This window comes from Vipera berus (assembly GCF_964194415.1).
Source record: "Vipera berus genome assembly, chromosome: 5".
In the NCBI taxonomy this organism is placed as follows: domain Eukaryota; kingdom Metazoa; phylum Chordata; class Lepidosauria; order Squamata; family Viperidae; genus Vipera; species Vipera berus.
In genome coordinates this window covers 31,888,607-31,913,816 of record NC_138207.1, presented here as the reverse complement: position 1 = coordinate 31,913,816, position 25,210 = coordinate 31,888,607, and the positions used below count along the sequence as shown (strand labels likewise).

General features: G+C 36.1%; 1 protein-coding gene across 1 annotated transcript in view; it reads left to right on the top strand.

The window, feature by feature from the left end:
* COL4A3 (collagen type IV alpha 3 chain) overlaps window positions 1-25,210 on the top strand; it is a gene marked incomplete at both ends in the record, with an annotated part of 69,962 nt that overhangs the window by 8,238 nt on the left and 36,514 nt on the right. Inside the window, 20 exons of the mRNA XM_081328537.1 lie at window positions 5,370-5,426; window positions 8,025-8,114; window positions 10,063-10,107; window positions 11,016-11,060; window positions 12,052-12,114; window positions 12,272-12,325; window positions 13,034-13,060; window positions 13,936-14,016; window positions 14,559-14,621; window positions 15,910-15,945; window positions 16,065-16,106; window positions 17,580-17,657; window positions 19,391-19,453; window positions 20,087-20,143; window positions 20,477-20,521; window positions 21,262-21,315; window positions 21,892-21,933; window positions 24,060-24,147; window positions 24,494-24,529; window positions 24,699-24,863. Of these exons, the coding sequence (XP_081184663.1) occupies window positions 5,370-5,426; window positions 8,025-8,114; window positions 10,063-10,107; window positions 11,016-11,060; window positions 12,052-12,114; window positions 12,272-12,325; window positions 13,034-13,060; window positions 13,936-14,016; window positions 14,559-14,621; window positions 15,910-15,945; window positions 16,065-16,106; window positions 17,580-17,657; window positions 19,391-19,453; window positions 20,087-20,143; window positions 20,477-20,521; window positions 21,262-21,315; window positions 21,892-21,933; window positions 24,060-24,147; window positions 24,494-24,529; window positions 24,699-24,863 (1,231 nt within the window). The remainder of the gene's footprint in view (window positions 1-5,369; window positions 5,427-8,024; window positions 8,115-10,062; window positions 10,108-11,015; window positions 11,061-12,051; window positions 12,115-12,271; window positions 12,326-13,033; window positions 13,061-13,935; window positions 14,017-14,558; window positions 14,622-15,909; window positions 15,946-16,064; window positions 16,107-17,579; window positions 17,658-19,390; window positions 19,454-20,086; window positions 20,144-20,476; window positions 20,522-21,261; window positions 21,316-21,891; window positions 21,934-24,059; window positions 24,148-24,493; window positions 24,530-24,698; window positions 24,864-25,210) is intronic.

Here is a 25,210-nt window from a genome sequence, read left to right as displayed (position 1 = left end):
AAGGAAAAAACCTGGGAACTACAGGTTTTTGGCAGGTATGTAGTTCAAAGTGATCTGATTACAGAATATGTGTATTTCTAGCTGCCAAAACTGGTTCATGAAGTTTACCTTCGAAACAAGGAGATGAGGAAAAAAATCAAACCACATGTAAAATGGAAAGTTGAACTGTGAAAAATTCAGTAGCCTCTTCTCATTTTTTGCTAGATTATATTTACTGAAGACTTTAGTAAGCCATAAGCCACTGCAGCACAAATCCTGAGCCCAAAGCAAAAAGGGACCATTTGTGGAAATGTTTAATTCATACAAAGCACAGTGGTGACTCTTGCCTATCCTTATTTCAAAATCCCTTAAAATAATATTTTTAAAATCTAAAGTGATAAAATAAATAAACTTCTCAACATAGTTCAGACAAAACAATTAATTCAGACAGAACAATTAATCAGTGGAACAACCTGCCTCCAGAAGCTGTGAATGCTCCAACACTGGAGGTTTTTAAGAAGAGACTGGACAGCCATTTGTCTGAAATGGTATAGGGTTTCCTGCCTGAGCAGGGGGTTGGACTAGATGACCTCCAAGGTACCTTCCATCATCATCATCATCATCATCATATCATCATCATCATCAGCAGCAGCAGCCCTGTTCACCGCCCTGAGTCCTTCGGGAGAAGGGCGGTATACAAATTAAATTAATAAATAAATATTATTATTATTATTATTATTATTATTATTATTATTATTATTATTATTATTATTAAAAATAAAGAAAAAATATTCTACTTTTCCTACAGTTGAAGGCCTAATACTTTAATAAAAAGTATTTAAAAGTATATTCATTATCTGCCACTTGAATATTGTTAATATCACTGGATTTTCTTCTGAAATGTGCCAAAGATTTCAACCTCAATTAAATATTAAATATGACAAGTCCTTGAGAAGTTCCATGGTGGATCTTAATTACAGGAGAAATAACCCAATCAGTGAACACCCTGTTTCCAAATTCACAAGACTCAACTACAATATGCCATAGATGAAAAGTGTCTGTGTGTGCATGATTGAACATCTTGGATGAATATAAAATACTGATCCATCCACAATTCAAAATGATCCTTGTGATTACACTAACATTTTTTGGTCTTTGAGTGGTAGAGAATTATTTTTTTTATTCTTATTGTTTCCATCACCTATCTATAGAATTAAAATAAAATAGCATTGTGTCCATAATTTTGACTTTATATCACCCCTTCTGTTGCACAAAAATCCACTGATGTATCTACCTAAAATCTGGCACAAATTCCTTTCACCTATGGAGTCCATTTTCATGCCAAATTTAACTGCTTCTGTCTCAAAGCAAAACATTATGACATTTTTATAACATTGGCAATTAGAGAGTGGTAGATAATCCCTGCACTAAATCTATTAAACATTGGAAATTAGAGGGTGGTACATAATGCCTGCACTAAATCTATTAAATTTTGCATGCATCTCTTAATAGTTATCTAGTTTTCCTGTAAACCTAATTTTATTCTAATAAAAAGCAAAGAAAACGTTATGCGCACTTTAAAGAACAAAGAGCCAGTATGGTAGTGTTTAAGGCACCAACCTAGAAACTGGGTGACTGAGTTCTAGTCCTACCTTAGGCATGAAGCTAGCTGAATGATCTTAGCCAGTTACTGTCTCTTAGTCTCAGAAGCAATTAATGGCAATCTACTTCTGAAAAACCTTGCCAAGAAAACTGCAGCAACCAGTCCAGGCAGTTTGCCAGGTGTAAAAAAATGAACTTGATGGCACACATACTTTAAAGACTTGGAAGTCCTGCAGGTTTGACACACTTTCTCCATGTGTTTTAACCTTTCAGCCAATTTTGTTGGGTTGTAATAAAAAGACAAGAAATGCATGTTTCCCCCCATTATGGATAATATGAGGGGAAATTGTCCTCATTTGTAATCCTACTCTTGCTAAAAGTGAATGTGATGGGGTTGCTACCTTTTACAACTTAGCCAGATTGAGGGTATGCTCAGAACCAAGACTCTGGCTGCAAAGTCAATTGACTACCCCTGCATAGCTGTAGTTTCTGCTGGAACACAAACATTCTCCAAACTGCAGAAGACAAACTTACTTTTGTAATAAGCAAACACTTATTAGATGTTTAGCTCCTACCCTGTTCCCTAGGAATCTCAAGGTAATGTTATTAGGACTTTTATATTAGTAGCTTCAGAATTGTCTTTGTATGCACAACCAGGAGCTGACGGTTCAAGGCAGCCTTTGAAACTTTCAGAGAACATTTAAATCATTTTCAGTAGGGCTGCTTTGCTTCCACTAATAGGCTTTGTGAAGCACCACTTTCAAATGCTTTGCATAGTCCTATATAAATTCAGATTGATACATGCCTATAGTAAAATGCTGAAAAAGAACCTCTGACCTTAAAGAGTATCAGTGCTAAAGAAACTTATGGAACATTTCTATTCTTATTAAACAGGCTGAAGGAAAAAGAACCGTCTCGGGCTCTATGCCTTTGCTCTGATTACTCTGCTCAATACAAAGCATTGGAATGATTCTAGCTACTGATTTACAATTACCACTTTTGAGCCATGTCTAGATCTTTTTAGAAATGCATCAATTTTATAATTTTTAATTTGTGAAAATAAGTTTAATTAGTCAGCCTGCCTGAAAATCACTTGTATAGACATGCCTAGCTGAGAGGATTGTTTTGTCTGCCAGTTGGGTTAAGTGACACCTTATCTTGAGTGGCGTTCAAGGCAAATTTATCAAAAGAAGTATGAAAAGTACTTTAGAAAATATTTGTTTCTCACAGACACAAATTCTTTAGACTCACAGGGATGGGCAAGTTGTGGCGTCTAGGAGGTGCAAAATTTCAGGTCACAGATGTCCCAGAAGCATAACGAATGGAGAATGATGCTGGGAATTATAATACAGTAAAATCTGGAAGGCCATAGGATACCTATCCCTCCTTTAACAGCCAAGGGCCATTGAAAAGGTTCATTACAACTGCAATATATGAGGGATATAATTTTAATTATTATCATTCCCCTCCCCCATTCTTCCTCCAAGGAAATCAGGGTCAGCATGTCCAGCACACCTGCCCTTTATCTTTCAAGCTCTAAATATTAGACTAAGCCAAGAACAAATTTATTTTGCCAAAGAATGAAAAGCACTTAAATCTGAATGTGAATTTTGTTTCACAGACTGAATTTTGTTTTACTGATTCAATTATCTGATTTATATTTTCCTTGTATTTTATTTTAGTTAGCAACCTTGGACAATATTAGGCAAAAACATTGCAAAAATTTTTTCGAAATAAATCAGTTAAATAAGCAGGTTGAGTGAGCCCTATGCAAGATGCTTTTTGAGGAATTCATCATCAATGTATTAGGAAACTATGTCATGTGCAATTGCAATTTCTCTCTCAGCATGTCCAAACTATCTTCAGAAAGGCAGGAAAGCAGACCTGTCTGTTTGTGTCTGACTAGGTGGCTAACTGTTGTTAGCAATCTTTGCTGTTGTCTGTTAAAATGAAAAGTGGGGAGGGAAAAGAAAGAGTACTGAAGATGAGAACTGGACAACTGATTACATTTTGCAGGTTTATAAACATGTCTCCTAGCTAGCCCAATAACATGAAGCTTCAGTAGTTCAACAAATGACTATGTTCCTAATACTATAGTCATTTTGTTTGCATAAATTATTTCTGTATTGTCAATATTGCTAAGGTGCCAGCCTTCTCTAGATTGTTGCCCTTTTGATGTGTTGGAGCATGCTGGCTAAACCTAGCTTAATATAACTGGAAAGCACCAGAATTGAAGAATTCTGTTGCATTCTGCTTGTCTCAGTGGATAGCAGCTGCCTGACTCGATCTGAAAGCTAAACAAGGGCAGGCCTGGCTGGGAGATTTCCAGGGAATACCAGGATTTTAGACTTCATTAAGGTAAAGGTAAAGGTAAAGGTTCCCCCGCACATGCATGCTAGTCGTTTCCGACTCTAGGGGCCGGTGCTCATCTCCGTTTCAAAGCCGAAGAGCCAGCGCTTGTCCGAGGACGTCTCCGTGGTCATGTGGCCGGCATGACTAGATGCCAAAGGCGCACAGAACGCTGTTACCTTCCCACCGCAGTGGTCCCTATTTTTATACTTGCATTTTTATGTGGTTTCGAACTGCTAGGTTGGCAGAAGCTGGGACGAGTAACAGGCGCTCACTCTGCTACGCGGCACTCGGGATTCGACCCGCCAAACTGCCAACCTTCTGATCAACAAGCTCAGCGTCCTAACCCACTGAGCCACCACGTCCCTTATAGACTTCATTAAAGAGTAATAAAAAACAATTCTAGAAAAAATACAGTTGGTAAACCAATTACCTGCTGCTGCTAAGAAAATTGTGTCAGGTGTGTCAAACAGCTGGCCTGCGGGCCAGATGTATCATGCTGAAACCGTGCCCACCCCATTGCCGGAAATGGAAAAAAAGTCGTGATATGTCACAACACGTCACCTGATGTTGCGAGTTTGATACCCTGGTGTAGATGTTTCCATGAAAGCAACAGATCATCTTTACCTGTTTTCTTCTGTTTGCTTAACAAAAACTCTCCTGGGTTAGCAGAACAAAGTAAAGATGAAGTCCATGATCATGGCTAAGCAAGATGAACAAGCAAACAAAAGATTGGCCATCAGATGTTCTAATAACCTGTTGTTGAAGGCGTTAAACTCTAAGCCATTCAAGGCTCAACTGCAGACCATCAGAGAGGGACTTATCTGGGCTGCAACATCTTAATGATAGTTAGTTTCCAGCAAAGCATTAAAGTTTTATGTGTGTCCTTGCTGCTATACAGGGTTGTCCTAAATGTGTAACTCTGATATGATGCAATTTTTCATTTTTTATTTCTTTAATAGAAAAAAGAGGAAAAGTGGAGAAAATAGATATAAAAAATGAAACAAGAAAAACTTATATTTTATAGCTATGTTCCCTTATCCATTTTTCACTTTTATCAGCCAGCAAGAAACAAAGGCATGATGGCAGTTTGATTTTTGTTAATACTTTCTTTCCTAAATCTCAACTGGTTAGTTGTCTTCACCAATCTAGCACCCCACTTTCACAAATCTTTAAAGAACATAATTAATGTTTACCTGTAAATGAACTTTACCTGTACCCATTTTTCCTTCCTGTACTATGGTATATCAATTTTATGATTACAAATGGTGTGCAAATCCAGACACATATTAAAGAAGGGTTGCGCAAAACATGGTTTAGTGATATAGGAAGCCATCCTATAAGGAAGGTAACAAACCATATGATATGAGGAAAAATTGGTTTAGTTTGTAAATATTTAATGAGAATGTGAGTGGCAACTATTGTGTTTTCTTTTTTAGAACTGTATCTGCAACAGCAAAAACCAGTGCTTTTGTGATGGAATAAAAGGCAATAAGGTAAGAGCTATATGTATAAAGAATTGGATATCTTACACATAACCAGCAATGTCCTTTTCCTGGGAAATTAGAAAAATTGATTACTGGCCAAAAGATTGAGGGAAACTTTAACTGGATGTATAAGAAGTATTAATTAAATATAACAGTATTATGGCTAAATTGTACTTTAAGCTATACAATTAAATCCAAGTACTTTTAAAGCAGTATTTAACATTTGCAGAATCAGCAGCGTGCACAATAATAGATAGCCTTATGGTGAAGTACCTTTCTGGTTATGAAAGGACAGACCCAACAGGAAAAGGCTATCTTCAACAAAGAAAGCTTACATTTCAAACTGCAAAGAATAAGGAGAATATACTATAGTTGTCTTAGAGTAGTTTTACACCTACATGGCATTGGTTTCTTGGTCTTGTCTACCTTATGGGGCTGAAACCATCTTTGAAGGAAGGATTTGACTGGAATTTTTCCAATTTTCTGGGATATTATTATTGTAACAATGAAAAACTTTGCCTCCAGCAATAAAATGAATTACAAAAAATAAGGTATATTAGTTAGCAAGCACACTAAAGTAATTGGTTGGTTGAACTCTCTTTAAATTCCTCTTTCAATAGGGGAATTTTTAAGTGACCAGAAAGATAATTACATGGTAAATCTAACTATCATTCTCAGTCACCAAAGGTGTTCCTAACAGGAAAAAAAGGTTTTGCAGTAGAGTTTAAAGCATGATGATGGGGTTAATCCTCAAAAATTTAAAAGTAGATTTAAATAAATATAGTTTCTCAAATAACTATATTTTTATGAACCTTTATTGCAGAATGTTTTTTGTCTGCTGTGGACATAACACCCCCCTAATGGTGGATTTTGGGATAGTACAATATACAAAAATAAATACAGAAAATAATAATGTTATAATAATGTTGAGCAACCACATTAATTTAGCAAAATACCTTAGCAATTCTGAAGTCACATTGTTGGAACAATATGGAACATTACTATGTTGCTGAGACAGCTTCAGTATACTGCAGACATTCAACCAAAGAATGAGTACATATAGCTCCCCAAAGTGGGCATTTCAAAATCATGGAAATCTAATTTTCAATATTGACTTATAGGCATATCAAGGAAGCAGAGCAAGATAATTGAACTGACATTCTGTTGGCAATTAAATAGGAAAGCATTTCAGAAAGATGAAGCAAAATTAGCTAAGCATGCAAGCATGATTCAAAGAAGGGCCGTTAGTCAATTAGAAAACATTAAATTTATAAAATTGGGATGGGGGAAAAGGGATTGAAACTACCTCTACTTTACAATGATGCAAAACACAAAACAAAATCCAATTAAAAATCCCCAAAACAAAATTAGGCTCCAATGGAAAAAAAAGACACCCCCCCCAAGTCCTTTGATGCTGCCTCATAAAGGTATTGCAGGGAGGGAGATACTAGGAATAATAATGAAAGAATTCTGGGATTATAAATTCCCAGTGGGGTCATTCCAGTTGCCCAGTTAAAGCAACCAGGCACTATGTAAAGTAGCAGTGATATATGAAGATGTTGGAGGTGGATAATCTCTTTAGTTTCAATGGCAAATACTTTATTTCATGCAGTGCAGGAGAAGACAATGATCAACTGGAGGACTGAAGGACCACATTGCGGGCAGGGTATTCCGGAGAAGTTCTGTCTATGTGGTGTTTGAGTTGAGACTGATTTGCTGGTACATAATAGTTCAAATTAATCGATACCTTCAAGGCCAGCCATGACACTTAGGGGGGAAGGGAGTGCTATGTTTTTCTGAGGCCCCAGGTAGAGAGAGCAACAGGGAGCATGGAAGCATACACATCATGGAACAGTGACTTTTATTATTTTATATCAGAACCAGCTCTTCACCATCCAGTTCCTCTGGTCCCACCAGAAATTCTCAACGGATGCTGGTATTTTCTTCACTGTATGGTTAGACCAGGCAACCTCGGCTCTTTTATGACTCATGGACTTCAACTCCCAGAATTCCTGAGCCAGCTATGAGTCATAAAAGAGCCGAGGTTGCCTACCCCTGGGTTAGACTTTTCTTTCATTGGAAAATGTATTAAGATCCATTAAGAACCTCTATAAGGTGTCACAACTCAGTCTACTGAACAACAGAGGTGTTACTTTTCTGATTATGGTCAGATGTTCTCTTGACTCTTTGGAATATTGTAGATCTATCTTGGTTGAATTCTGCTTGGTGCTCTAGTCCTGAATTTATTTTTTAATAGGCTTCTTCTTAGAATGGGTACTGAATGGCTTACATGATTTTTATCTACTTAGTCATGAAAGTTAATGAAACTCTTCTTATTCCAATATGTCTGTTTTCAGTACTGCATCTTTCTTTGACATGGGCTTTCACATATACATATTCGTATATTTATGTGACAGATTATGCATAGAAGAATGCTTCCAGTTTATTTGATGATATAGACATCTTCTGCCTGGATGTATTTTTATTATCTACATGAGTATATATTTAATAAAGAAAACTAATTTCTAGAAATTTACACAATGGATAGCACTATTCTGAGTTTCTAGAATAACTAAAAATAAAATATTAAATAAATTATGTTTACAGGGAGAAAAGGGCTTTCCTGGTTACCCTGGTCTACCTGGTCAGATGGGCTTCGAAGGCCCAGAGGGCCCTACTGGACCACAAGGACCTAAGGTATTTATAATCTACTATGATTGCATATCAGTGAATGAACGACTGTTGATTTAGATAATGCTGAAAAGTAAATGTTTCTGTACTCATAGCTCATAACTCATAGCACAGGAAGGAGTCAATCAGGGAATCCCTATTTGGGCATAAGAGGACAAAATCCTACACCCCCCCCCCCACCTTGAATGCCTTATTTAGTCTGGCCCAGGTGCAAACTGATAATCTGAGAAGATTCCTGTGTTATAAACTTGACCAATAAATTGCTAATAGAAGAGAATATTTGTAACTTAAGGTTGAACTGTGGGCTACCACTGATGATGTTATCTAGCTTGGTAATGGAACATGCAAGAAAGCCAGAAAGCTCAGAGAGCACCAAGAACCCCATAATAAAACAACTAATTGAACTCTTCACTTGTGGATCTGATTGTTTGTTCCTAACATTGTTGATATCAGAGGAGGTTATATGTACAAGAAACTTTCCATCCTGCTAGGGCTTAGGATTTCCATTTCTATTTATATATGAGCTTGACAATGGACCTGAAGTCTAACATTTCATTTCCAGGCTGGATACAGCAAAGAGAGTGTATAAGGAAAGACAATGCCCATCTTGAATTGTTCTACCCACTCTGTAAAGTGTATCTTCTTAGCATTTAAAATACATCACACTTCTATGGTATGTTTTCAAAAATGTGCCTCAGCAAATGTGGTATCAACTCTTAAATACTCTGTAAATAAATGAATTTTGATTCTATGGCTAACTGAACAAATAATGAAAAAATGGGTATGTTTTAGCCACTTTATTTAATCCAGATCTGTCAACAGTGTTTAGCAAAAATAAGTAGTAACCTTATTTAACTGTGATCCAGAAATTAGACTAATTCTATAGAAGACAAGCATTCTAATATCTTACTGATTACAATATTAGAATAACATCAACAAAACCTGCTTAATTTTTACTGCTTTCTCTCATTTGATGCATTAGTCCATAGAGAAATTACCATACCAACTACTGGATCACTCATTTTTCATGTTTTTAATCTTATATCCTTGATGTGACTCTTTACTGCTTTCCCTTCCAAGAAAATACGTGTATTTGGATTAAGGGAACATATGTGTGTTTGGGGGAGGGGTTATTTATCTCCCATCCACAAACACTTCTAGAAGAGAATATTTGGAGCTCAGAGTTGAACTGTGGAATCCTTGATGCCCTCTGGTCTTGGTTGATTTTTGTAGGTCTTTTCTTACCCAACTAGAATAACATCGGCAAGGAATTTTGCATGCATTGGTCCTAGTAATTGAGTATTTGCTCACTTTATAAATGAATATATTAAAGACTGAATTTTAAGTAGCTAGCTTATGAATGGACCACATGGACCATTCAACATCAGAGAGCAGATCTGGTATCAGTTAAAAGTTGCTGCATAGTTGTAAAACACAGGAGGTGCTACTTCTGGCTGTGAACATTTCATTTTATTACAGAACAATTTTGCATTGCTACTGCTTTACACTGCCAATCATTTGCACTGGTGGCAGGCCAAATGATAGCCAGACATATTAATAGTCTGGCAGGCATGGTCCTTGATACCTGTTTGACTTTTCTGATTTCTTAAATCCAAAAAATAAATGAATGTCTCCAAGTTTCACATAAGTCCTACAAGTAATCTTAAATAATCAAACTGGTGAATCTAATGTTCTCTACCTGCTGAGAAAAAAAACATAAAAGTAAGTTGAGCTGATAGATAGCATCTTAAGGGATTTAGAGAACAGAAATGGATTTTTAATATTTAAATGTTAAATAACTTTGTTCATTCTGATTGGTAATGTTCTTACAATCCTTAGCTGGCAAATGAGAGTAGAATGGGGCATTTAAAAAAGCAGATAAATTGCATATTTGAGCTTTCTGCATAAAGATAATATTTTAATCTAATTAATTCTACTTTCCTTTGCTTTCTAGGGTTTTTCAGGAGCAGTAGGCCCTGCTGGAGCTAAAGGTTCAAGGGTTGGTATTTTATTATACTATATTAAGAATAATCAGAATTTGAAAATTATTGGCACAATATCTAACGTTGTTCACATTCCATCCTATGTAATGGTACTTGCAATTAAAGTATAGCAAACTAAATCCTAAATGCTATAAAATGCTTCCAAAGAAAGTAATGATGGAGTTACAGATGGCTCTGCAAAAGCAAAGCCAATGACTATGGCAAAGAATAGATCTCCTTTTCAAAATCTTCCTGGATAAGAAGATGGGAGATAATCCACAGGCACACCAAACAGTGGCTCCTTATCAAGTGACTGCAAGACAGCTGTCGCTGGAGGGTTTGAGCCCTGGGAGATGACAGCCATTTTGCTTGCAACCTTAGTTGGCATCTTTTAAAAGACTCTAAGAAATTTTAATAATAATTGGAATGAATGAACTATCTGTTTAATATACAGGGACTTCTCAACTTATGACCACAATTGAGCCCCAAATCTCTGTTGCTAAGTGAGACATTTTAAGTGGAATTTCCCCATTTTACCATTTTTCTTGCCACAGTTCTTAATGAATCACTGTAGCTGTTAAGCTAGTAACCTGGTTGCTAAGTGAATCTGGCTTCCTCATTAAGTTTGCTTGTCAAAAGGTCACAAAAGGTAATCACATGATCTCAAGTCACTGCAGCTGCCATAAATGAGTCAGATGCCAAACATCTGAATTTTGATGTGACCAGGGGGATGCTGTAATGGTTGTAAGTGCGAAAAACAGTCATAAGTCACTTTTTTCAATGTCGTTGTAACTTCAAATGGTTGCTAAATGAACTGTTGTAAGTTGAGGACTCCCTGTATTTTAAAATCACATCCAATAATTCAGTTTTAAATTCATTCTTAATGCAATTTAATTTTTCTCCTCTTTCATTCTTTTATCCTTAGGGTAAGCCAGGAGTTCCTGGTTACTCTGGTCCTCCAGGTCTTCCAGTAAGTATAATAATATTTACTAAACCAATTTGGAAATTTATATTTAGTTAAGCATTGTATTATTTCTATTTCTCTACATGGGGCTGCCCTTGAGGACCACTCGGAGGCTTCAACTGGTGCAAAATGCAGCCGCGCGAGTTGTGATGGGAGTTTCCCGTTACTCCCATGTAACACCTCTGCTCCGCGAGCTGCATTGGCTTCCAGTTGCCCACCGGGTGAGATTCAAGGTGCTGGTGATGACCTATAAAGCCCTATATGGCTTGGGTCCAGGATATTTGAGGGAACACCTGCTGCCGGCATCAAGCTCCCTTCGTCCTGTGCGCTCCCACAGGGAGGGTCTTCTCAGGGTGCCGCCGGTCAAAGAATGCCGGCAGATGACACCCAGGGGGAGGGCCTTCTCTGTGGGGGCGCCTGCCCTCTGGAACCAGCTGCCTGCGGAGCTTAGGACTGCCCCTGACCTTCGATCATTCCGCCGAGACCTGGCTCTTCAAGCTTTCCGGCTCAGGCTGAGTTTTAATTGGGGTTTTAACTGGGGTTTTACATGTTGCAGGGACTTAGTTTAATCTTTTTAAAATTGGTCTTAATTTTTGTATTAATGTTTTAAAAATTATACCCTGTAAACCGCCCTGAGTCCTTCGGGAAAGGGCGGTATATAAATTCAATAAATTAAATTAAATTAAATTATAACTTTTCAGAAGTATGAATTTCTATCTATCTATCTATCTATCTATCTATCTATCTATCTATCTATCTATCTATCTATCTATATCTATCTGTCTATCTATCAATATCATCTATCTATCTATCTATCCATCTATCTATTTATCTAACTACTCTCTCTTAATGATTTTATTGACATGAATGTTTCAATGCTCAGTTATAACACATCCAATTTTCATAAACCAATTGCTGGCCAATTGCTCAAAAGTATATTCTGAGTTCTATGAAATGGTAATGTTGTTTATCTTGACAATCTTGTAAATATTTTCAGGGTGAGCCTGGAAATGTTGGCCCTCCTGGACCTCCAGGTATACCAGGATGCAATGGAACAAAGGTATGAATGGCATTACATTAAGATGCCAGTTGTAAAATAAGCAAAATATTAGCTGTGGTGTATTTGGAGTAGGATGTGCACATGGAGTAACAAAGCATGCTATCTAGAGACCTTTGAGAATTCTTTTCTTGCCAGCTTCTCTTTCTCTTTCAACCAGGGTGAGCAAGGTTTTCCAGGACTCTTAGGACAGGGAGGACCTCCAGGATTACCAGTAAGTTTTGGTCAAATATGCCATTTAAGAAATTCATTTTGTGTTTTTTTCCCCCCAAAATTTTTATTTTATTTTATTTTAATTCCATTTATATCCCGCCCTTCTCTGAAGACTCAGGGCGGCTTACAAGCTTAGCAGTAGCCTTCATTCTATGTATATGCCTGCTTATTAGGGCTTTCGGCCCCCCAAGCGGCATTATTACAAAGTCAGCTTAATTGCCCCCAACAATCTGGGTCCTCATTTTACCTACCTCGGAAGGATGGAAGGCTGAGTCAACCTTGAGCCTGGTGGGACTCGAACCTGCACTAATTGCAGGCAGCTGGTGTTACTTAAGGAGCCATTAGCCCACTGCGCCACCAAGGCTGTGTCTTTATTTTCTTACTGTATTTGTTAATCATCTAATCCTATCATACTGAATATTGTACAACAGTGCAATACATTATCAAGAATACATAAATAATAAAATTATGTTGTTCATAATACCACTGTCAGGGATAATTGCAAGGTGCTTACTTCTGACCAATCATAAATATAGAATCAATTAGACAATGACTTATTTTTCCTGATTTCCTGTAATTTTGTCATTTTCAGTGGTCTTTCTTAGCAGTTGGAGAGATTTGGTAATTTTGAATATTTCATTGGATATCTGGGTCCCTATTTTAGAAACGTGCATTTCTTCTTTTTTATAATGTGTTTCTCTCTATCTAGGGTTCTAAGGGCATCAAAGGAGAAAAGGTAAAACAGTGAACCTACAAAAAGAGAAATAATGATCTACAGTAGCCTAGGAACATGGGTATCCATTCTTAACAAGAATGAGACCAAAATAATGACATAAGCCCTACCCTTCCTTATTTGGGATTGAAGTTGCATGGAAGATGTAGTTTTGTTGGGACATTCACAATACACAGTTTGCCACTTCCCCCCCCACACCCTTGTTCTCCCTACACACTTGTTTTCATTTCCTTTCATTAAATCATTTCTTTGCCTCTTATTTTATTGCATTCTGCTCAATGTTTTATCAATCTTGCTATCATTTTATCAATATTATATGTATATGCCACTCTTTCCCTGGGAGCTGAAACCAATATTCATAGGAATCAGTCCTAATTTATCCCCATTAGCAAAGAAACCGTTTTGAGTAGCTTGGACTGAAATAGAATAATTGAACTGCTTTGCTCCATGGCTGGCTGGGAATTTGACCTTGAGTACCAATTTCAATATGAGGACAATACATTGATTGTCCAAAATTATGTTGATGTGCTTGTGTATTTTTGTCCACTGATAAAATATGGAGAGGGGAGAGTAATCACAATATTTACAAGATTGCATTACATTTAGAACAACTATAGAATATTATTTCCTTGTTATGCTATCTGCTCATGACCAAAACATTAATTAATCCCATGGAAATTTCAGGCATGTTGTGAATGAAAGGAATAAGCATGAAGAAGGGAAGATTAGATCTCTAGTTGTCTGTTACCAGCTATTCTTTCACACCGTCTAATTACCATTAAACAGTTAATCAAAATATGTTTGCTACATTTATCTGATACTTTTAATTCTGCCATTCTGATCAATGGAATGTCTTTTCTTTTCATTTAATTCTTAAGGGAGCTTCTGCAAAAGGGTTCAATCAAGGTTACAGTTCTTCTAAAGGTAATCCTGGATTACCAGGAATGCCTGGATTTCAGGTAAGCTTGAAACGTTCTGAGAAATAATTGCATAAAAAATGAAGATGTACTGTATATTCGGTTTAATTAGAATTGTAAATCACAGAATCTTTATTTAAATTAGAATAATATTATATCATGCAAATCAAGATTTTTGAAGTCAGGAGCTAATGGGTTTATTCATTATGTATCCAAAAAAAGAGGATCACCAGGTATACATTTTGTAGGCCCCAAGGAAGGAAGGAAGGAAGGAAGGAAGGAAGGAAGGAAGGAAGGAAGGAAGGAAGGAAGGAAGGAAGGAAGGAAGGAAGGAAGGAAGGAAGGAAGGAAGGAAGGAAGGAAGGAAGAGGAGGTGTGGTCCCTAGGAACTTTAGGGTCAATATCAATGTCACTACTTTATATATTATAATTTAAAATGTTATTCTATGCAATAAACAAAGTATTACTTAGTGGAAATAAAATCACTACATGTATTAATTAACTTGAATAAATGTTAATGGGGAAGAAAAAACAAGAATATTAATGATTGATATAAATGTTAAATAATGATTTATCTCTTAAAGGGTGAGCCAGGACTTCAAGGATTACCTGGGACAATTGGACCACAAGGCCCTCCAGGTTTTCCAGTAAGAAATTTTAATTGTTTTGTAGAAATAGAATGTAAGTTTTTATTCTACTTGGAAGCTGAATGTAATATTTTGTTATCCCAAAGAAACATTTTATGCATTTATTTATATACATTTATATAGCTTTTATACAAAGCTTCATTAATATGTTAAAGCTTAGCCAGTTTTTCTCATACCTTCTTCCTTTCTTATCAGAGTGCTGTTGTCCCATTCAGTTTGCCTGGGAAATTTCTCTTGTTTGGGGAAACTATTTTTTATTTTGTCTTCTTCAAAGTGTTTTCATACTATCTGACTACAAACTGCATAAGCAAAATCTTCCTAAGCAAATTGTTTTACCTTTGAGTGGTTCTTGCAAATTTCATCATTTATATACAGTATGTCTATTCACATAAGCAGATAATGTTCTATATTATTTGTGACATTATTTAAACATTGCATTTTATACTAATTAATTGTTTATTAGCATTTTTGTTTATTAAATTTATATACTGTCACATATTGTAAATTAAATGCATATACTGCTACATCTTACAGTTCTAGCAAGTTCACAATAATTAAAAATATTTAAACATTTTTCCATTCAAGGTAAATTTAAATTAAATTAAAACACTGAACATAACCTGGTCTACATCAAAAATCATTTCAAGGTCTATCAGAATAATTCCCTTTTCACTAGTTTTCTGGAAAGCTATGAAGAACGAAGCCAATCTCATCTCCAAAAAGACACCATTCCAGAGAACTAGGGCTATAAAGGAGAAACTTGCCTTTGGGCCTCAGCCCTCTTCACTTCTGGAATATTTGTAACTCTTCTTGGAGAAGGAATCAAATGCCAATCTATATAGAGCTTTATAGATTAAAAGCAGAATCTTGACTCCTTCTGATACCAGAACAGGCTTCACAATTGGTGCTGCATGGTGATAGCATCAGATGTCTGACAAAATATGAATTGCTTATAGAGTGCACTCCATCTATAGCCTAGATCCATAGGGAGGAATGCATGAATTGTTGAAGAAAGTAGCTCCAAGTAGACCCACAGCTGGCCAGCTTCCTGTCTTTTGACTCCGCCTATTCTCCCAGCAGTGCCCTGTCGGTCCAGGAAGCCTATTTATTTATAGAGTGATACAAGTTCTTCAATTAATGTGGTATTAGATAGCAGCCATATTCTCATACTTCCAGTAAACTATTGTACAGAAAACATTAACATTTGCCATTCTTCTGTATTCTTAGAATGCATTTATAGCAAAACAAAATTAAAAATCCACTTTTATTTTTGTTTTGTACATTTTAGGGCACAGTAGGAAGAGCAGGACCTCCAGGGCCCAAGGTATTGTTAGATTTATTATAAATGAACAATACAAATAATTATCCTAGCATCATTTACTCATGGTGTCATCATTGTTTTAGACTTTTGAATGCATTTTAAATGAAGGCTTTGCTTTCTAGGGTATCATGGGTATTGATGTTATTGGATCCAAAGGAATAAAAGTAAGTGTACATAATTTTCTCACTCTTACTATTATTAAACTAACATATTTCAATTGTTTCAGCTTTCCCACTAATTGAACATTCATCAATATGATGGATTAAGTCTTCTTTTTGCAATCAGTTTAGTTTCTTCTGCAACATTATAAACCTACTGCGACCACAATTGAGCCCAAATTTTCTGTTGCTAAGCAAGACAGTTATTAAATGAGTTTTGCCCATTTTATGAAAGACCTTCCTTGCCAAATTTGTTAAGTGAAGCACTGCATTTCTTAAGATAGTAACACAGTTGTTAAGTGAATTTGGCTACCCCGTTGACTTTGCTTGTCAGAAGGTCGCAAGAAGTGGCCACATGACCTCAGGGTACTGCAATTATCATAAATATGAACTAGTTGCCAAGCACCAAATTTTGATCACATGACTGTGGAGATGTTTCAATGGTGTGAAAACAGTCGGAATTTACTTTTTTCATTGCTGTTGTAACTTCAAACAGTCACTAAACAAATACTTATAAGTCAAGGACCACCTGTATCCCATTATTAGAAAGCATTTATCAAAAAGGGGGGGCAGAGGAGGACAGACAAGGGCTGGGCAGTTATTTTTAATGAAATCCATCAGTCTGCAGCCAGCTTGCAATCAGTTCCAGAAGATACCACAGCCTAGTAAAGGGGCAAAGGGAGCTTTAGAAATGAGGGAGAAATTACATTCTTATGGTATTGTACTCCTATAGTAGAGGAATGTTGGGTAGACATCATTTAAGATTACATATAAATCACTTTTGATTTGAACACCAGCTATAGTAAAATAAACTTTTTCTACAAAATTAATGTAGAGTTATCCTGAAATAAATTCATAGTCAGTAAGCTATTGTGTGGAGAATAAATTTTGAAGAACCTTGGAGCAATTATCTAATTAAACTGGGTTTGTGTAAATTAACTTTGTTTGAAATATATATTTTAATCACTACAAATGCAGGATAAGATTAGTTGGATTTATTTAATGCAGTCCATTACTATTTCCAGTAAATTAAATACAAAGGACATATTTTAACGATGTTGCTCTTTTTTATCCAATAAACATAAAAATCAGTTTAAACTGAATCTATGAATTACAGGAACCAATAACTTTATTAATTTGATGATAAAAACATTTGTCTACCCTACTGCTATTCTGTAAGTATGTTTCTCAAATGCTATTCTTTAGCATGCATCATGCTACATCCCCTAATCATACATGGAAATGATGAAAAGTAGAAGAAGAGCCTGTTGGGTCAAAGCAATATTTGAGCATTCTGTGCCTCATAATGGCTAAGAATTTGCATCTAGGAAGCTCGCAGATCATGAGGCCATTAATCCCTGTTTGTGTTAAGAATTAGTTGGTAGGCATGCAGACTGTTAACCAATGATGTTATTAATTTATCTTATATTAATTTATCAAATCCATTTTAACAACATTTTATTATTATTATTATTTCAGGGTGATTGTGGACTAATAGGTCCTCCTGGACCAAGTGGAACGGTTATTATAACATTAACTGGAGCAGAAAATACAACGGTAACAATATAATATTGTTAACATTCAGTGCAATATGCAGTGCTGTATTTATATGGCTCTTTGGGAAATTCTATGTATAAAGAGATGATTTCTAGCTCATGTCATTAGATTGTGTATTTGCCATAAGTCCCATTTTCAGTGTAATCTGTAACTGTTTAATTATCTTCAAAGTACAGAATTCTAGATATATTCTATGTTAGAAAGTTCAGTGAACACAAAGCCAGAGATAGCTAAAACCCAACTAAACCTTAGTCTAATTGTTGGGAATCAATGTTGTTGTTAGTTTCAAAGTCATATCCGACCCATCACAGCCCCATGGACAACGTTCCTCCAGGCCTTCCTGTCCTCTACCATCTTCTGGAGTCCATTTAAGCTCATGCCTACTGCTTCAGTGACTCCATCCAGCTACCTCATTCTCTGTCGTCCCCTTCTTCTCCTGCCCTCAACCTTTCCCAGCATGGGAATCAATATCAAATAGCAATTTCTTAATTTTTCACAGCTGCCAATATCCCTGCATATCCTAGAAGAAAGGCTTCCAAGATATTTCCAATACAGAGTAAGAAATGGTGCATTATCATAGAAATGGTACATTATCATTATTCAGATAATGCCCCTTTATATTCCACACAGATATTTTAATAAATGGAATCTGGAATTAGATTCAGAATTAGGTTGCTTAGGCATGCTGTTTGTCGCCCTTTAGGGAAAGAAAGGATCTCCATCATCATATCAGGCTGCCCCACCTAACCAAAATAGCTATGGGAGATGCAATAGGACTGCTTTCAGCAACGTTATAACCACCACCCTCTTTTCGTTCCTTCTTAACAGTATCAAAAACAGGCTTAAAAAGGAATATACTTTCCTCTTCTTGCTGAATGTCCCAAAGATGCTTTTTCACGAGGCAACTGGACTTTCTTGTTTTTCTTTGAAGATGTTTCGCTTCTCATTCAAGAAGCTTCTTCAGCTCTGGGCTGAAGAAGCTCCTTGGATGAAAAGCGAAACATCTTCAAAGAAAAACAAGAAAGTCCAGTTGCCTCATGAAATGGCATCTTTGGGATAACTATGACCTGGATGACTGAGAATCTCCATGGACTTCTTGCTGAATGGAAGAAGATGAAAAGCAACTTCAACTTAGCAAATGGTGTTTCATCTACGGTGGACTAAAGAGTTTGAAGGGGACAAGAAGCAATTGGCATCAGACCATATTTTGAAGTATCACTCTTTAAAAATGCACCACTGGGGAAAATAACATGAATGCATATTGCATTTAGAGAAAAAGGATTATATTCAAAGATTGCATTTAAATGAACAATTGATGAACTAGTGCAAATAACTTAATGCCCCAGGTGTATGTAATTGATTGGTTTCTGGGAACAAACTAGGAGCTATTCTTCTGTTGTTTAATATTCATTGGAGGGATGGAAATGGTGCTGCTAGAGTAGATTATCGGAAAGCAGATCCCTCTCTGTAGGACAGAAATTCTGAATTCATATCTTTAAAGGAAAAAAAAATCTTCACAGGTTCTCCCCTGCCACTTCTTCCTCCTCCCTGTCCTTTAAAAGAATGAAATAAAGAATAAAAGTCCTTTAAAAGAATGAAAATACTAGCTTGGCTTAAGCTTTGATCTACAGAGAAAGGGAAGAGGGAGAGAAGATACCAGTGCCGCTGCTTGATAAGAGAATGGTGAGAAAATGTACAGAGAACAAAGAGTAACTTTAAGGCCTTTGTTACAGGAATTGAAAGGAGATAAAGGAGACCAAGGTTCTCCAGGACATCCCGGACTCCCAGGAGAACCAGTAGGTTGTTCTTAATCATTATTTCAGTTGCCACCTAAACTCTCCATTATAATAAATCTATCTTTTCTTTTGTGAGCTATCAGTTATGATGATATTTCCATTTTCATGACTTTGATCAAGTCAAGGAGGATCATGCATACCAAGGAAAGGACCTTGGATACACAGAATAAAGAATGTCCACCTGACTTTATTTACCTACATCCTGCAAAATGAAAAAGCAAACATTAAAACTACAATTACCAAAACAAAGAACAAGCAGTAATGGAAACAAAGTGGGGGGGGGACTGGAGACAAAGCAGAGGGAATAGTGCTTGCTCATGTCAGTGCAGCAGATACCAGCACGTTGTTTGTTTAAAAAAAATGTTGAGTGATAAATGTTAATATACTTTCTGAATATTTCTGTGGAGGCATCTTCTACTGTACCTTAGTCACTTCCTCCAAGAAGAAAAAATATCCGGAATTCTGTGACATTAAATATCGCATTACAAATTTTCTGTTGCTAGAAACAATTAAGATTTATTAATAGCAGCATTTGTATTTTCCAAATGTTACAGTATTAATTCAGTTTTGCAACTTGTATGTTCAGTGTATTAACATGAATTAAAATCTATTGTTTGGGGAAAATCTCTTTAGGGCTTACCTGGTGATTCCCATACTATAAAAGGAGACCCAGGACAACCTGGTCATCAGGTACACATAACTCTTCTTCTTTTTTCTTTTTAATGACAAACCTTCATGAAAACCGTCTGTTGTTGTGGAAACTATTTTCAATCCCACATTTAAATTTATGGGTGTTAGTTGCCAATTTTGGATGTTCACCTTTTTATAAAAATGGAGAATATTGGACCTTCATTTCTGTGTATTCCGTTCATTAAATTATGCTTTATTAGATTTAAATAGTGTGCTTCAGTACAAGTTTAACAAATATTATTAATTTATTTGTGCAGCAATAATAGTTATCATATGCTGTTCTATATCATACTGTATACTACTTACTGTTCCTTTTACTGTTTCTTTTATTAGGGCAGGCCAGGCAAGAATGGTGCTCCTGGCTCACCTGGTCTGCGGGTAACAAGAAGATATTGAAATTATTTTATGTCATAAATTTATTATTAGTTATTACATTCAGACACACACACACACACACACACACACACACAGAGAGAGAGAGAGAGAGAGAGAGAGAGAGAGAGAGAGAGAGAGAGAGAGAGAGAGAGAGAGAGAGACACTGCCCTACTCTCATGAGTATAGTAGCAATATCTCAGTCTTGGAAAAGCAGTGTATTATTGGCAAAAAAAATAACTTACATAACAATGTTCAAATTACAGAGAGGCGATTTATTAAATTCTAAGATCAGTTGCAGAAAAGGGTCAAGTAGAAGTGTGACTATGGTTGAGTAAGGTTGCAAAAAGCTGCTCCTTCACAAAGATTGAGTGTATTCCTTGCAGCTTCTTCAAATAACACCATGGATTCCTGACTTCAGTAGGTAAAGGAAGCCAAACTAGGAAATCCAAACTAAACTGCTCTGGGAGAGTCAAATAGAAAATAAATAAAAAACAAAATCTAAAATCTAGATGGAAATGTTAAACAGTAGAATGTTTGAAATATTAGATTAATAATAGAAGAGAAAATAAAATGGAAAACAAAAAAAATAGGTAAAGAATGGAGTTCAAAGTAAATAATTAAAGGAGAATTGGTTTGCCCAGTAAGGATTGTTTTTCAAAATAATATTATGAACAGGAAAATGGCATTTAGAATTTACAGTATAAGAATGTTAAATTCATTTAATACCTGTTATATTTCTGCAGGGAGAAAAAGGTCAGAATGGTTTGCTAGGATTGCCTGGAAAAGTTGGAACTAAGGTAAGAAAGAGAGAGGGAGATTTTTCCAATATTTGGTTTCCCTGATCAAGCACTATTCATTAATTTGGATTTAATTGTTCATTCCATGTACAATATCATCCAATTAGCCTATTTCCATTTATATGTCATAAAGAAGGAAATACAGTACTAAATGTAATTCTAGAATAATAGTCGGAAATGGTTTGCAAAGGACTGGATATAATAAATCTCTTGTTTTTACTCTTGTATGCTTTCTCCATTACAGTAATATACTTTACTACTAACTATTCTGTAATGTTATTGATTTTTACCACAATAGTACAAAAAGCCTTTGCAGAAATAAAACTGCAAGAAAACCTGAGAAACAAATGGATGTCTATAAGTAAAACAAGCCATGATTATAATAACTAATCACAGAAAAAGGCAGGCATTTAGAAAAATTTAAGTTAAAATTGATTCTAATTGTTAAACATCCATTCTTTTAAACATGATTTTCAAATAGCTTCAAATTCTGTCACTTACATAAATCCATTACAAGAAATGGCAGTATTTTTAATAATTATTTCAACCTAAGTGGTTTTTATGTTTTTTATGCAGGGGATAAAAGGTGAAGTTGGTCCTATGGGAAATGAAGGTCCAGTAAGTACTAAATATATGCACTGTAACATTTTGTTACAATACGTTTAAATCATTTATTTATAATATTTATAAACTGCCCCAATCAATACAGACTCTGGATGATGTAAGAAAATGCAACCAAAACCAAAACAAAACAACAACAACAATAATAATAACAATAACAATAATCAGCACAGACTGACTACAAGTAGCGGCATGACAAAGTAGCAGTAATGGTGCATTGGAAGACCTGCAAGAAATATCATTTGCCTGCAAGGGAGAACTGGTGGGACCATAAAATAGAGAAAGTCATAGAAAATGAAGAAGTTAAATTGCTCTAGGACTTTACAATTCAAACAGACAGGCATCTTTCACATAACACCCTGGACTTAACAAATGTTGATAAGAAAGACAAAAAAAGTCTGGATAGTGGCAGTGCCTGGAGATAGCAGAATAGAAGAGAAAGAATTGGAGAAGATAACAAAAGGCAAAGACCTACAAATAGAAATAGAAAGACTGTGGCAAAGGCAGGCAAGGGTAGTACCAAAAGTAATAGGCGCCTTGAGTCCAATCCCAAAACAACTGGAGTGACCACTTGAACAACATTGGTGTTGACAAATTTGCCATCACTCAATTGCAAAAGGCGGCTTTACTGGGAACAGTTTTCATCCTGCGACAATATCTGTAACACCACCAAACATCCAGATCTGCCTATCCCAGGTCCTTAGTAAGGACTCGATAGGTAGACAAAAATGCCAAACCCAGTCTGAACATCTGGCTGACTGTGCAATGATTAATAATAATAATAATAATAATAATAATAATAATAATAATAATAATAATAATAACAACAACAACAACAATAATAATAACAACAACAACAACAATAATAATAACAACAACAACAATAATAATTTATTGCCCTGTACACCGCCCTGAGTCCTTCGGGAGAAGGGCGGTATAAAAATTTAATAAATAAATAAATAAATAAATAAATAATAATAATAACAATAATAATAGACAACTAATTCAGATGGTTGTCAAACAAAACTAAGAACTTTGTAAAAGAATGGAGAATTAGAACTTCTGAGGGTAAGGTCTTGCATATTATAAAGTGTAGACCACCAATGAGAAGTCCTGCCATCTAGTCCATATCCATGATCCTCTCAAGAAGGGAAAACCTTGAATACAGGCTCCTTCAATGTCTGATCTGAACAGGCAGATTCCATTTTGGCTTCCTAAATGGTAAATAAGGGACGCGGTGGCTCAGTGGGTTAAGACGCTGAGCTTGTCGATCAGAAGGTCGGCAGTTTGGCGGGTCAAATCCCGAGTGCTGCGTAACAGAGTGAGTGCCTGTTACTTGTCCCAGCTTCTGCCAACCTAGCAGTTCAAAAGCACATAAAAATGCAAGTAGAAAAATAGGGACCACTGCGGTGGGAAGGTAACAGCGTTCCGTGCGCCTTTGGCATCTAGTCATGCCGGCTACATGACCACGGAAGACGTCCTTGGACAAACGCTGGCTCTTCGGCTTTGAAACGGAGATGAGCACCGGCCCCTAGAGTCGGAAACTACTAGCACGCATGTGTGGGGGAACCTTTACCTTTACCTTTAAATGGTAAATAGTGCATCAGATGAAGTTCTCCCTATTTGTTTGAACTCCCGAGCCATGAACCAACACTTTTAGAGGAAATACAATCCATCAAGAGTAACAACCAGGACTCTTGTGTACCATTATTCTTTTTGTCTTTAGATGAGTTGAACCTGATTTTTTTATCAGTGCTTGGTTATTTCCATGTCTGAGTTTTGCCTCTGTGCTCTATTCCCTTAACTACTCAAAAAAAAAAAAAAAAAACAGGCAGCAACTTGAGTTCAACAACAAATTATAGATTATTACACCATAATCTATATTAAACATATTAACCTAAACATAAACTTAATGATGAAATGTTTGGGGGCCACAAAAGAAAGAAGTCTTTTCAGAAGTATCTGAAATTCATCCTAGAATATTATTATAGAACATTCATCTTAGAATATCACACCATTTATTATACCAGCTATTATTGCTAATGAACGTCATCTTCACTTCACTGTTGAACTTCTTTCCCTTTCTTTTTCTCTCCAAATTTTTGTCTGTCCCTCTTTTTAAGACTGAGTATTATGATGGATTACCTGGAATAAAAGGAAATAAGGGTTTCTTAGGATCTCCAGGACCTAAAGGTCAGCGTGGACCAATAGGTAAGAGACTATCAGTTTTAGGAGGAACTAACCATGCTGCTCAGAAAAAAGCATCTTGCATAGTAAATTATTGTCAACACTATAGTGTTACGAAGTAAGTAGAAGGGAACAAAAAACAATATTCTTTAAATATTCTTTCCCAGTCTCAGGAATCCTCATGCAGTTTTGGTGCACATTGATTTTGTTCATATACATGGTTTGTGTGTGTGTGTGTGTGTGTGTGTGTGTGTGTGTGTGTGTGTATCAGAAAAGTATCTTAGATATGTACCAGTTTGCATTGCTATCATGGGACAATTGAAAAACAATATCAATATTTCATTGATGTGAAATAATATTACTTTTGCAGGTTCACAGGGTCCCTCTGGTGCCATTGGAAGTCCAGGTATGTATGTTACTCAAAGATAAAATTATTTCAGTAAAATGACTATTATTATTAAATAGCAATAGAAATTAAGTATTATTTTTCTTAAGTTATAAATAAATCTTCACTGACAAGCACATTACAAAAACAGACATAAAGTGCATTTTAACCAATTACCGTGGTTCAATAGGTATTTCAAGACCTGGTCTAAGGGGTGTGCCAGGTTCTCCAGGCCTCAAAGGAAAGAAAGGAGAGAGAGGACAACCAGGAACTGATGCTATTGGACCACCAGGACATCCTGGATTTCCAGGCCCACCTGGCCCAGCAGGAACAGTAGGCCCTTTAGGACAACCAGGTATAAAAATATTATTATATTTTTATTGTAGTGCCAAGTGTGTTGTCAAACTCTAAAGTATAAAAGCTGCCAAAGTGTTGGACAACTGACTCTCTGGCTATCTTGCAGATCCCAAGGCATCTTTGGTTTACCAAAGAGCTCTGGGAAATGCAATGAAATAGTAGAAAGGATGGTTGGAGCAGAAGAGCAGCAACATATAAGAGCCTACAACATGACCATATGGGCAGCATAGTTTTCCTATTTCTGCCTGACCATATGGATAGATTGTGCCCCAGCAAAATTGTTTAGGATGAACTTCTCCCTTTGGGCACCAGTAGGCAGCAAAAGCTTCCCTTTGGCTACTGTCA